The sequence below is a fragment of the Nuphar pumila genome, chromosome 2, assembly GCF_984573655.1.
Source record: "Nuphar pumila chromosome 2, dmNupPumi1.hap1.1, whole genome shotgun sequence".
NCBI classification, from domain to species: Eukaryota; Viridiplantae; Streptophyta; class Magnoliopsida; order Nymphaeales; family Nymphaeaceae; genus Nuphar; species Nuphar pumila.
Genome location: NC_143250.1, coordinates 25,705,598 through 25,720,131, shown reverse-complemented (window position 1 = coordinate 25,720,131; position 14,534 = coordinate 25,705,598). Strand labels below are relative to the sequence as shown.

At 37.4% G+C, this 14,534-nt stretch overlaps 1 protein-coding gene across 2 annotated transcripts in view; it reads right to left on the bottom strand.

Annotated features, from left to right (window-relative positions):
* Nucleotides 1-14,316, bottom strand: part of TPR9 (Tetratricopeptide repeat (TPR)-like superfamily protein) — a 117,080-nt gene extending 102,764 nt beyond the window's left edge. For both annotated transcript variants that reach the window (XR_016430168.1, XM_089995482.1), the window contains exons 1-3: nucleotides 14,064-14,316; nucleotides 13,683-13,817; nucleotides 12,091-12,177 (exon numbers count right to left, since the gene is read on the bottom strand). Coding sequence is in view for 1 of the 2 variants with exons in the window: in XM_089995482.1 (XP_089851608.1) it covers nucleotides 12,091-12,177; nucleotides 13,683-13,817; nucleotides 14,064-14,192 (351 nt within the window). In the remaining variant the exon portion in view is untranslated. The remainder of the gene's footprint in view (nucleotides 1-12,090; nucleotides 12,178-13,682; nucleotides 13,818-14,063) is intronic.
* Between the last annotated feature and the right edge of the window lie 218 nt (nucleotides 14,317-14,534).

The following is a 14,534-nucleotide window of genomic DNA, read 5'->3' as shown; positions in this document are numbered from 1 at the left end:
TATCAAAGCAAGGTTGGAGAAAGAAAGATCGTGTGGATTCTCAATTTTTCAGGTGCCTCGAAAAGTGTGCCTTCAATTTTTTGGTGATTGAATTGGATCCTCTTGTTCATCCAATATTTTAGAAGACTCTTCTATCAAGAAAGGTCTAAAAATCCATTGTGGTACGTATTCTTTTTCATCATCTCTCCTCTCTAATGGGTGAAAAAAACCCTCTTTTTTCTCTCGGCTTCAAACTCAATGGGTCCAACTATCACGTTTGGGCCAGAAACATGGAGGCTCATATTAAAGGAAAAGAACCTTGGAGCTATGTCCAGGGCTCGATTCCCGAACCGGAGCCAAAGATAACCTTGATGAAGAAATAAAAATCCTTGAAGGCGAAGAAAGAGCCAAGGCTCTTGAAGACTACACTAAAAAGCATGAAGAATGGGAGATGAGACATTTTAAAATCCTCTCATGAATTTTCTCATCCGTAGAAACAAGAATTAACGTCAATATTATCAAGTTTAAGAAGGCTTCTCAAGCGTGGGAATACCTTGAGAAGATGTACACCTCTAGGGACTTGTCCTATAAATATTACCTCCAAAAGAGGGCGCTAACTCTTCATCAAGAAAAGATGACTATAAAGGAGTATTTCGCCGAACTCTCTTTTATTTGGGATTAGCTTGTTATGCTCGAACCCAAGTGGAGTAGAAAAGCCATAGAGTTTCGTCATAAACAATTGGAAGAAGATGAATTTTTAAATTTTTTGAATGGGCTTAGGCCTGAATTCGAACAAATTCGGTCTTCTCTTTTATCCTCCTTCACTTCCCCCTCTCTTGAAGATGTAATTACTAAACTAAGTGAGGAAGAGACTCGTATGGGTATAAGCAAGAACAACCCAAGTATTCTAGCTACACCTTTCAATAATAAAGAAAATGAAGAAGTTAATGTTGTCTCAAGACCGGGGAGCAACTTAAGAACCTACAAGCCTCCTCACTTCAAGAATCAAAACTCAAGTGGTCAAGGAGGGAAGAAGGATTATGGCAAGCTTTTATGCCATTTTTGTAAGGAACCGGGGCATATCAAGCCTATTTGCCCAAAGTGAAAAAAGTTATTTGTCATGGCTACTACATCCCAACCTCAAAAGGAAGAGTGTTCGCCATCTTTAAATGGAGCTCTCTCATTGCAACAAATCGTTGATGCACTTCAACCTCTCTTAAAAGGGGCAATTTTCGGAGCCGCCATGTCAACTTCTTCTCCTCCCGGTAAGACCTCTTGGCTTTTAGATTCATGTGCTTCTTTTGACATGACCTAAAGTTTTAGTTCTTTTTTCAAATACTCAAAAAATCTTTCTTCATCTTTTGTTTCAACCGCGGATGGAACATCTCTTGAAGTAAAAGGAATAGGAAATTTTAAAAAACAAGGGTTCTTTATTCCAAAAAATAGATTTATACCCAAATTAAACTTAAATTTGTTTTCCGTTTCTCAACTCTCGGATCATGGGTGATATAAAGTCTCCATCTAACAAATGTTGGATACAAGATCGTCGGTCCGAGAGATTGATTGGGGAAGGCTCTAGGAAGGGCGATTTATAGTATGTTGATTCCCTTCAAATTCCAAATAACCCATTTTATAATATTGTCCAACAAAAGGATATTAATGTGTGGCACAAGAGACTTGGACATCCAGATATTGCAAAAATTTCTCATTTCGCTTTTGTTAAAAGTCTATGTAAAAGTGATTTCACTTGTAACGATTGTATTATTGGGAAAATGAAAAAATTGCCTTTTTGTCAAAGATCTATCTTTACAACAAGACCTTTTCAAATTGTCTATTCGGATGTATGGGGACCGACACCCGTTCTATCAAAACGAGGCTTTGCAAATTATGTCATTTTTTTTTACGACTACACCAGATATTGTTGGATTTATTTTCTTAAACACAAATATGAAGTTTTCTCGATTTTTAAAACCTATCATATGATGATTAAAATTCAATTCAATGAGAATCTAAAAATTTTAAGAAGTGACTCTGGTGGAGAATACCTTTTAAGTGAATTCAAAAATTATCTTGAAAGTCATGGTATTCTCCACCAAAGATCTTGTCCGAAAACCCCTCAACAAAAGGGATTAGCCGAAAGAAAGAATAGACATATAATAGAGACAACTCGAACATTACTTGTTTCTCAAAACATCCCAAAAGGTTTTTGGGCCGAAGCGGCTTTAGCATCTGTCTTTCTAATAAATCAGCTACCTTCTAAAAACTTGAACAATATCTCGCCTTTTGAAAAATTGTATAAAAAAGAACCCGACTATAGTCGGAAGAGAATTTTCGGTTGTAAATGCTTTTTTCTTACTGACAAGAACGACAAGCTTTCACCAAAAGCCATTGTCTGCGCTTTTCTTGGATATTCTAAAACCCAAAAAGGGTTTCGTTGTTATGATATTAAGAATGCCAAGCAATATGTTTCTAGAAATATGAGTTTTCTGAAAAATGTTAATAGTTTTGAAAATAGTGAACCCTTTGAAGCAAACATGGATTACTCTTTTTTATTTGAAATGTTAGCACATGATGATGATAGTGATGACGATTTCATTCATAATGACGCCAATGATAAAGAAGATGACTCTTCTCATCCACCTATCTCCCAACATAGAAACGGAAGAGCATTGAGAGATCCAATAACATATACCCATAGAGATAGAAACAATTTTAAGAGTGTAATTGAAAAATTCAGTGAACCTAGTGGGTCCAATTCAACAAATGATGAAAACCTACGAAGAACTGAGAGAAGTAGAAAGATACCTTCTAGGTTTATTTCATATGATTCGTTTACTCCTAAACATAGATCATGCCTTAGCGTCATTCATTCTTATATAGAACCCAGAAACTTCGAAGAAGCCAAAAAGAATAATGAATGGTTGAAAGCAATGGAATATGAGCTTTCAGCTCTCAACGGGGCAAGGACTTGGGAGTTCCAAAATCTTCCTATGGGTAAAAAAGCAATAGGGTGTAGATGGGTATTTAAGGTAAAAACTAAGAGCGATGGATCTCTTGAGAGATATAAAGCTTGATTAGTTGCAAAGGGATATAGTCAAGAATACAAGATTGACTATGAAGAAACTTTTGCTCCTGTAGCCCGAATGGTCACTGCCCGATGTCTTATTATCGTTGCCCCAATCAACAAATGGAACATATATCAAATGGATGTTAAAAACGCCTTCCTTAATGGTGATCTGAATGAAAAGGTATATATGGATGCTCCACCAGGAATGGAGACTCCCAAAGGGAAAGTGTTTTGCCTTCGAAAAACACTTTATGGTTTAAAACAAACCCCCAAGGCTTAGTATGATAGATTTAACTCTGTAATGTTAGAAAATGGTTTTTCTTCCTGTTTCACTGACATTGTCTTATTTGTTAGAAAAACCAATGCAGGGATTGTCATTCTGCTCTTATATGTGGATGATATGCTTATAACCGAAAGTGATTTTAAAAGGGTTAAAAGCATAAAATCAATTTTGAAGGATAGGTTTGAAATGTCTGATTTGGGATTTCTAACTTATTTTTTTAGGTATTGAAGTAGCATACTCTCATAGAGGGTATTTTTTATCTCAAATTAAGTTTGCCTCCGAGATTATTGACAGGTCAGGTATTACGGATGATAAGGTTTGTGAAACTCCTGCTATATTAGGAGGCAAAATTAAGATTGATGATAGTATTCCTCTCTCTGATCCCACCCCCTACAGACAGCGTGTGGGATTTTTGATGTATTACTAGACCAGATATCTCTCATGCAGTTTATACTACAAGTCAGTTCCAACATGCAACAACATCAGTTCACATGAGCGCCATCTTGCAGATTGTGAGATACATAAAGGGCATACTAAACAAGGGAGTATTCTTATCATCTTCTTCTGAATTAAAATTAATTGCTTATGCTGACTCTGACTGGGGAGGTGACCCAAATAACCGTCGCTCCACCACTGTTTTTTATGTATTTTTAGGAGACTCGCTGATTTCATGGAGATGTAACAAGCAACAAAAAGTGTTTCTATCATCAACAGAAGTTGAATATCGTGTCATGGCAACTACTACCATGGAAATTGTATGGATTCATCAGCTATTAGAAGACATGAGGATCTTAATAGAAGGATCCACCAAGCTATGCTGTGATAACAAAAGTGTAATATACATTGCCAAAAATCATACTTTTCATGAGCGGACTAAACACATTGAGATAGACTGTCACTATGTTCGAGAAGCGTATCTCAAAGGAGTTATAGATCTTCTATATGTAACTTCAGAATATCAATTGGCAGATTTCTTCACCAAAGCCTTGTGTGCTCCGCGGTTCAATTTTCTCCTTGGCAAACTTTCGGTCATCTTGCCCTAAGTTTGAAGGAGGTGTTAAATTGTAATTCATAAGACAATGTACTAGTTGTAAGGGTATTTTAGTCATTTCTACATTTTACGCATATTCATGTTTTTGAATATGATTGTAATTTCTCCTTTTTATTTTTCTTATTTTTGTAATATTTTCATTTCTTTTTTTTGTTCTTTTATGTAATATTTTTGTACACAGTCAGCCACTCACGGTTGCACAAGTTTAAAAAAAGATAGACGTTGGCCTGATTCCCAACGTCTCTAAGTGTGCTTATAAATAAGGGCTATGTGAGCCCATTGAAAGAAGGTATTACAATAAGGAGTTGTCTCCTTAAGCTTATAAACATTGTGCATTTATTGCACTTCTTTTGCAGTGTAAAGCTTATAAACAATGCATTTATTGCACTTCTTTTGTGGTGTAAAGCTTATAAAGATTGTGCATTTATTTTGTGTCTTTAGTATTTGAAGTATCAAGTTATTTGAAAACTTGATTGTTTGCAAGGATTCTTCACAAATCTCATATATTTTCCAGTTATTTCAGTTATGTAATCAGTTTCTTAGTATATTTTCACTTTTTTTGGTTAATCTCATATATTTTCCAGTTATGTAATCAGTTTTTAGTTACTTTTATATGTTAATCTCATATTTTTAGTACTTATTTGAGATTTTCTATTTCTTATTGGTTGTTATTTCATCCATAAAGCATTTCTTTATTTATTTATATTTTTAGATATTTTTTTATTATTTTTTTAAGGTTTTCAAAAAATTTATTTGAGGCCTACGCTTTACACCTCGCCTCGGTTTTTGGTAGAGCGCCTCGCTATGCCTTAACGCTTTTCACAACACGGTGTCCCACCACTTCTTGAGATCACCCCTTCAGACGGTATGTGCCAAAATCTGTCAGACTATCTTCGGGTACGGGCAAAATACGGAAAGCACGCTCGATCTCCTCAACTCAGCTCTCAACAGCTTCAAGGTCGACCTTCCCGATGAAAGTTGGCGAATCCAACTTCAAGAATTTCTCATACGTCAGTGCACTAATGTTCGAAGTCACAACTGATGCAGGGTACACACATGTCGTAGGTTGAGCAGTCTGTGCTTGAATGTGCATAGTCACCGTCTCGGTGAAACTGTTGAGGGCATCTGTCAGAAAATCCTTCTACTCTTGTCAGTTCTCGAGAATGTTAGTACGGCTACGAGTATACATCTAAAAAAAATTAACCAAAAATTATCATTAAATCTATACCCCTAGATCAAGTCTCTCGCTTAAGATTAAATCCATATGCAGTGTTTAAAATATTATGCACACAGATTTTATGTAAGGCCCCAAAATTTTAACCCAAATTTAAGAGGAATTTTTTTTTTTTTTTAACCAGCGGAAACAAGAAATAATATAGGGTTAAGTATTTCGAGACATTACGGTGGAGAGAAAACCCAACACATTTATTTCATTCCATTTATCAATGAAAATCATCAGAGTTAAAATTATAAGAAGAACTCAAACTATCCCTGGAACAATAAATCCAAAAATCTCGATCTGATGCCTCATCCCGCAGCCGCTCATAAACCCTATTCTTCACCTGAAAAATAGTAAATTGATTGGAATTAGACTACCACGTCTAAGTAGGAAAAACTGTAATTTTTCTTGTAGGTGTATCATGTGTCAAGTAGGTGATGTGGGTGTCGTGGTGATTTTCAGCCAATACAAAAGCACATATAGAAGTCGATGCAATAGCAATAACATACATATAACTAAGTAGAGAAGTGGGTTATGCAACAATTATAAATAACCAAGAAAAGCATGTTATGCAACTATAACAGTTAAGCAAGTCTGGTATTAAGCAATTAAAGCATATTCTGTAACAGCACTATCAGGAACATGCATAACATCTATGTAATATCCCCAATATGTATTCAAGTATCTCGTATCTGCCCATTTTAGAATGTCGTTTCATCACAAGCACTGAATATAAAGCATGCTGAAAAATATGCAAATGTCTCTTTAATGACTCCATCACAGTGTTACCTAACTGTTCTAATTGATGTTTATCTTTTCTTATCCCACGGGTACACACGGGCCAAGGCAACCATCTCAGAAGAAAACGTTCGGAGGTATATTATTCAAGGGTATTTTATTAACCCGAACATTCTAACTGAGACTGAAATCCCAAGGGAGCGGCCAGTGACCGAGAGAACCTCCCAAAGGCCAAAACCAAAACAGGATGCATCCCTAACTTCTGCAGAAGAACATGGAGCTACCACCTAGGACATATTGGTAGTCCGGGTCCCCCCCCAACTCCGAGGACAGGGGACCAAGGAGTCACTTTAGCTCGAAACAAATAAACATGTCCCCGGAGTTTTGTACCACCTACCCTCTCCAAGGTAAGCCCGAATCTGAGTGAGTTAATCTTTTCATTTAATTATTTTCCCGAAGTATGGGGCATTTCCCCAACTTCTTTCTGCTATCATAGCAGTAGAATTCCCAACCTTAGTCATTTTACCAAGGTGTATAAACCATCCAAATCCTTTTTCCATATTGATTGTTTAAACCCACTCAGAGTGCTCCGGTGCCTTTAAACCAGTAAAGCACACAAGCCTCGGTACCTTTAAACTAGTCAGGCCATAGAAATTAAATTTAAGTTTTTCATCAATGTTATGGTTATTACTCAAAGTGCTTTGGTACCTTTAAACCGTCAAGCACCGATGCCCCAGTACCTTTAAACCAGTCAGGCTCACAAAATTTCACCTTTAATTTTCTCACCAGTGTGATTGACATTGAGTGACAGCTAAGCATCAGGTACCCAAACCATATTGCCCAATTAGGCAAGATTTCCAAACTCCCTCTCATTTATTTTGAATTCACAGTGGACAAAGGAAAGCAATTCACGAAACTTGACTGCATGCAACAAACAATTTCAATAAATGACATCTTTTTAATATGTCTCATAACTCTTCTACAGAAGGCAGTCAAAACTCAAGCATTTTCCAGATTTAAATGTCAGTAGTTTACATGACAAAATTTCATATATAAACAAATTGCACATCATCCCATTTGTATATCAAGTTACAAATTTCTTAATGGCAGTAAAGATCTAGACACAATTTTTCACTATGTATAATATCACTCGATTTTTGCTATAAGCATAATGCCCGAACACGGCAACCAAGGACTGACTCATGTTATGCCAGGGTCGACTTTCTGGTCTTCCAGGTATGACATGATGCACTAGGGGTCAACTTCCTGAAAAAGGGTTCGGCTCCCATGTGTAGGGTATGGGCACATGTATAGTCATGACAGCAATGGGAATCACACATTAAATTTTCTCTGTGTGTGCAGCAAAACATATCCAAGGCGGAGTTCATTCTTCACTAATGTCACATCAGAAAATGTATACATATTTCTGTGGGTGCACAGTAATGTGTGCAGCAAAATGCATACCAACTGAGAGTGTACTGCAGCAATACAATATGGATACAATGAAGATGGGACACAAATTTTGATGCTTTCTAGAGCAAGTAACTATTGTTATCAACGTTCTACTTTCTACCATTCAATTGGATACAATGTCAATTGCTAACCAGATTAATAAATAGAATACAACGGTTTCTAGTGCACATCAAATAATAGCAAAACATTTTGAAAGCAGTAAACCAATTCCTGACTTCAGTGTATGACCACCAGGGTTAACAAAACAGAACGACTACTATAATTCTAAAGGAAATTAAATGAGAGTTAACCACCGTATTACAAGCGGTGTTAACACTAATATCATTAAGACTAATCGTCATTCAAATTTGGTCGCAACTAAAGCCCTAGAGGCTCTGCTAGGTAGGATTAGCTCACCCAACCCCCCCCCCCTTTTTTTTTTGTAAAAGATACCATCAGTAGTTCATGACATCCAAGAGATCCGTTATAGACAGTAAATGCAAGTGGGGCATCTTTGCAGACACAACTCATGAAACATACTTGGAAAACAATCTCCACAGATCTTGTCAAAAAGTTGGTCAGCAACACAAAATTTCATGTTATTGAAGAAAATATCTAGCACGTGGACATAGAGATATACACCAGTATGAGTTATGTATGGAAACTTTGTTCAACTAGAGCATGTTGACATAACTGAACGTGTACATGTAAAAGAGAAGTGTAAAGAAATATGTATGAATAAAGTTCATATCTCAAAGCTCATAAATATAATCCTGTATTGCCACCTGAAAAGTATGAACTAGTGATTGGCAATCCTATGATATTAATATAACCAAAAGTAGTTGATTTGCACTCTGCACCCTATGTGCATGTCTCCAGTTGGTTGCTGTCTTTAGAAAAATTTCTCCATGATACCACCCAGATCTGTACCCATGTCAACATGGGAGGCAATATGGTTCTCTGTATATCCAGGCACAAAAGCTATGAGAAAATCTATTTAACAAATGCCTACCAGGTGCCTCGTATTCTGCCCTGCCATTTCTGACACAATAAGTGTCTGGTAAGCTTTTTCACAAGTTAACCCTAACATACATATATTTTTTTCAGTTTTCAGAATTGACACATTAAGTAGTTGCATTACCACAGCCCTCGGCAAGGTCAATTTATTTTCGGAATGGAATAGAACTGCTACGTCCAATAACAACGCAAAACTCAATTGGGTCTATATTTTGGATACCCAGGCTAAACCTGAATAGTATGGTTGTGTCCTAGATGGGTCAGTTCAGCTGATTTGCCCTCCCTACATCCAAGTAAACAACATAAGCAACGATCACCCGAATCCCAGATCAATCAAAAAGGGAGAAGGAAAAGTTGGACAGAGAGCATACTGTAAGCTTCACACAAGGTATCCTGCAAACTGTAAAAACCCTACTAATCGAAGTCTGAAATCCCCAAATTGAAGGTCTGGGATTTCGGCAAACCCACATCGACTGCTCGAACACACCCAATACCCAAAACAAGGAAAAATAGCAGTAAGACCTACCTTTTTCCAGCGTGATGGTGGTTGATGCTGTAAGAGGGAGGTTTCGCCGGCGTTCACGGCTCCACTATCGAGCACGATCGAGAGGAACATGGAGACGAGAGGAGAGGCAGGTTCGGCTATCGTGCAAGGTCACCGGCAGCATTGACCGGCGTCGGCGATGGTCGAGGTTGCTGCACGCAGGTAGACAGAGAGAAAGAGAGAGAGAGAGAGAGAGAACCGCCGACCTCGACTGCTCCGCTGCTATGAAGGGCTTCGGGAGGGAGATCGAGAAGACGAGGGTTGAGACCTGTGTCCATCCCCTTTTAACGATAGGCGACCCCCGGCGGTTACGCTCCTCCCCTTCCATCGTTATCGATTCCCGCTAGGGTTCTGAAAGAACCCTAGCAGGATCTTATCGGGCAGGTATAGTGCCCCCAATACACATAGTGGGGTGCGGTTCGGGTCTGGATCCGAGACCCGGGATCCAACCGAGTGTTGGATCCGTGTGTCTCAGACGATATGGATCCTTAACAGTTTTGCAGAGTGGATCCGAAGGTCGGATCCAAATAGATCCAACAACGAATCCACACATTAAATTTATTTTATATTATATATATATATATATATATATATTTTTTTTTTTTTTACAGTTATATATATATATACATACTATTATACATATATATATGTGATTTCTTTGTGGATCCTTACTTGACTTATCCGGATCCGTTCATGGATCCGAATCTCTTTCTTAGGGGTTAAAGTATTATATTTTTAATTTTTGAATGTAACCCCAAATAAAAATTTTATTTGGGTGCAATGACGTTGTTATGGATCTCCCATAAACTACTATGGATCCAAGATCCATCTTGCGCATGCAACCCTTTATGAAATCCAGAGTTTTCTTCACACCATGGATCCGAATTAAGATACTTGGATCCAGACAAAGCTAGTATGGATCCACCCATAATTTTGATTGGATTCTACGCTATTTACCTCTTCGATGTCCAGTATCCAAATGTGGATCCAACCATCACCAGTGCTACTTCAGATCCCTCTAAAATGCTATATGTCTGATATAGAAATTCTTCTTATTAAGAATCTGATTTACACTTCGTTGATTCGCTTCATTCATCCCGGATCCGATATCAAATTTGATCCTGATAATGAGGATCCAATACCAGAGATCCAATCCATTTGACCGAAATCCATTATTAAATATCAAATTTAGTGATCCAACATCTAAGATCCAAATGTAATATCGAAAATCCAAACATGATATTATGAATCTGATATTGAAGATCCAAACAAAATATTCGATATCCAATTACGAATAACCAATTAAAACAATAAAATATTCGTGTATCACCTTAATGACTTAAAAATCTAAATTTATTTATCTGATAAAAATCGTGGGTATTACATTTTAGGTAAAACACAGTCTGGATACTGATTTAACATAAAGTAACCCAGATTTAATCCAATGCAGGTTTGCAAACTGATTTAGCATGCAGATTTTTAATTAAACACGGATGTAAACAAGTACATGATAAACATACAGATTTTTTATCACACCCAGATTTCAAACTGGTTCACATAATAAACATACAAATTTCGTTAATCACACAGTTTTCAAACTGATCTAGCATAACGAACATAGATTCAATCGAAACACATATTGCAAACTGGTTTACCCTAACAAACATACAGATTTGTTTTTGTCAAACACAGTTTGCAAACAGGTTTATCATAAAAGATCACGATTCTTTAATCAAACACAGATTTGCAAACATATTCAGCATGAAAGAACGCAGATCTTTAATCCAAACCAGATTGCAAACTGTTTAACATGTAAGAACATAGATCTTCAATCAAAACCAGATTGCAAACTGTTTAACATATAAGAACACAGATCTTTAATCAAAACCAGATTTGCAACCAGGTTTAACATGCAAGAACACAGGTTTTAATCCTAACACAGATTGTGTAACTGGTTTACATAATAAACTTACTGATTTATTAATCAAACACAGTTTTGCAGACTGATTTATCATAAAGAATACAGTCCCATAAAAATGCAGGTTTTTAAATCTGAATTTACATCAAGAACACCAAGATAAAAACCAGATTTATAACCCCAACCCTAAACCCATGCCTGAATCATCCTACGTTAAATCCTACCAAGCTGTACTGAGAAAATCCCGTACCTTGTCTTGAAGATTCGCGGAAAAGGAGTTAGAAGAAGAAGAAGAAGATGGCGGTGACAAGGAGGTACACATGCTGCACCCTCTCTTGCTCTCTTGCTCTCTTCCTTTCTCTCTCTCTTCCTCGTGTTTCAGCCTTCCTTCTCTCTCTTCCTCTCTTTCAAAACCGATATTGAGAGAGAGGCTCTCTCTCAAGTTTTATAACTTGGGAGGGATTCCTCAAGGAGGTGACGCCCCCCTCTTAATTAGATAGAGTTTTATTTCCTTATGGAAATAGAACTCCTTCTAATTCCAACTCTTTACTTGTCCAATTATGGACAAACCCTTTTTCTATTCATACATAACCTTTAGCCTTCTAAAATAGTTACTGCTTAAGAACAAACGACATCCATTTCTTATAAAAATCAGCATGACCATGCAAATATCATGACATGCAATTGTTGTGTTCAAGTTGCGATGACAAAGAACAAAAAATACAAAATCCAACCATGCATGATACATTGAGCCTTCAGATCAAACAAAGGTTACACATTATTGCTCAAGTAATGTCAGATAATACTTGGGTAGGAACCAACATGCAGTGTGGCAGCTCTATTCACAAACGATGTTGCCACTAAGTTCTTCTCAATGTCCATGATATCCATTGGAGAAAGACATAATGCCTGCAGCAGAGATAGTAAACAATGATGGAGCAAGAGCAACTAGTTTCAATTACACTAGCAAAACTGGAAAAATATAAGAAAAGGAAAAAGTCAAGACTATTATTGACCCTCTGTTGTATAAGAACATCATATGGCCTTGATAATGAAGTAATTCTAAATTACAAATTTTATTGGTCAGTTCTTTTTTGTTATTTTCTTGTATAAAATCTGATAGCCAACTTTACTTTGTTAAAGATAACAAGTGGTATGAACCTAAGACTAAGGATCTATTCGGGAGTCTTACATTTGGAATGGAAAACCCGTCTTTGCATGTTTCCAAAGTATGATTTGGACAATATGTGGTGTTTCCAAAATATGATATTGCCAAAATGTGGTATTGGGGATGGAGTTGAGAAAAAAAAAACTCCTGCAATGGTGTTTGGACGTGCTTTGGGGGTTGCCAACTCCAGCACCTATGCAGTGTTTTGGCAACACCACTGCTCCCAAACAATGGGGTATGTTTGGAAACTACAACATACTGCTCCCAAACAGCAGAGAATGTTCGAGAAACAGCAATTTATTTCCAATTCAAGGCTACCAAACAGATCCTAAACGAGATCAGTCTCCTCTTATCCTATAAGTTTTAGTATTTGTTTCAGTACTAAAGAAAGTAATCCATAATTAGCAAAGCTTTTCATGCAATGATGCCAATGCTTGGAAGAAGCCAATATAGTGAAACATTGATCAGCTGTTCCAATGGCCTGAGAACAATCACTTTCCATTTGGTTCATCATGCAATTTATCATACCTTCACTTATCCGTTCTTTGACAATGCAAGGGTACGTCAGGCAACTATTAACTCCTAAGTAACACTTTATGCACCCTATACGATAATCAACGGCTACAGGTCTAATCTAAGGCGTGAAAGAGCCAAGTTTCCTGCTACATGATAATAGATAGTTACTTCCCGCCCCCTATGCCATTATGCATAACCCAAGCGGAAGTTTCCTTGTGAAAGAATTCTGAAAGGGATTGAACTTGGAATTCCTTGTAGAAAGCTCTGTCTATAATATTTAAAAAAAAAACATAATTTGCTTGATTTGGAATAAACAGAAGACTTTTTTATGCAATATGGAATGGACAAACGGTATGATTTTTCAGCAAGATATTCTCATCATTTGTACAGAGGATCATCTGTAAGGGCAATGAAATTTCAAGGCTAACAATTTTGAAATTTGAGTTTTGAAAGAACACACCAAAACCATGTTTTTTTTTTTAAATCCCTCTCGAATTCATGGAAGAAAGGAGAAAAAGTTACCCTGTTTTATGCAAACCTTACTGTTGATAGTTTGGTATTCCTTTCATAATTATAGATTCCAAGTCCTGATAATACTACTCCTTTCTTTTGCATTTAGGGTTCTCAAAGTCTAACCTTAGTATACGATCGCATTCCTTTCGTAATTATAGATTCCAAGTCCTGATAATACTACTCCTTTCTTTTGCATCTAGGGTTCTCAAAGTCTAACCTTAGTATACGATCGCAAGGCTTCAGGATAGTCCCCACTGCGAAAGCTCTCATTCCCTTTCTCCTTTATCGATAGAGCAGATTCCCGGTTCTTGCCGCACATCGCAAACGCCGGGTCACTCAGTTCTCTCGCAACCTTACGTTTTTTAAGCATCAACATCATGTAAAGTGGAGGTAATCAGCCAAATTGCACTAACAGAGAAAATTAATAATAATAATAATAATAATAATGATGACGAAAGCAATTCACCAAAGAAAACAATACAAACTGCTCGACTGTCTACCATATTTTATCTGTCAGACGTGGAAAAAGAAGAAAACCCTAAAATACTCGACAATTTGCACGAGAAATCAAGGGGAAATAAATTGAAGAAGCGGTTGCCTGCTGGAATTGGGGCAACGGGCGGAAGAACTCGAGGAGCGAAGAACAGGTGGAGGGGAGGTCGTCGGCGGAGCTCTCGTAAATCCTCTCCTTCATCTCCCCAGGAATCAGGGTTTTGAGGATCTCCATCTTCTCCCCGACCCTCGAAACCCTAAGGATACTCCTCCCCTTCGCCCCCACACCTATGAAACGGTCCTGTTTGCGTTGCCGCGCAAACACTCTCCGAGTTCAAGACACGCTTTTTTATATATATTTACACGAAAAGCTCTGCCTGCCGTACTTACGATCAATCACTGTCTTGGCAGCGTAAAACTCCGTGAGCCTACCTTTGCCCTCAAAGGTATCGTCACGCTGCTCGGGCGAAACGAGAGTTTATAATTGTTGTCCCAAATGAATAATGAAGGTTATGTCCTCCTTGATGGTCATGCTGCCCCTAACTAAGTGTATCAACGAATGGGTTTGGTTCGGACC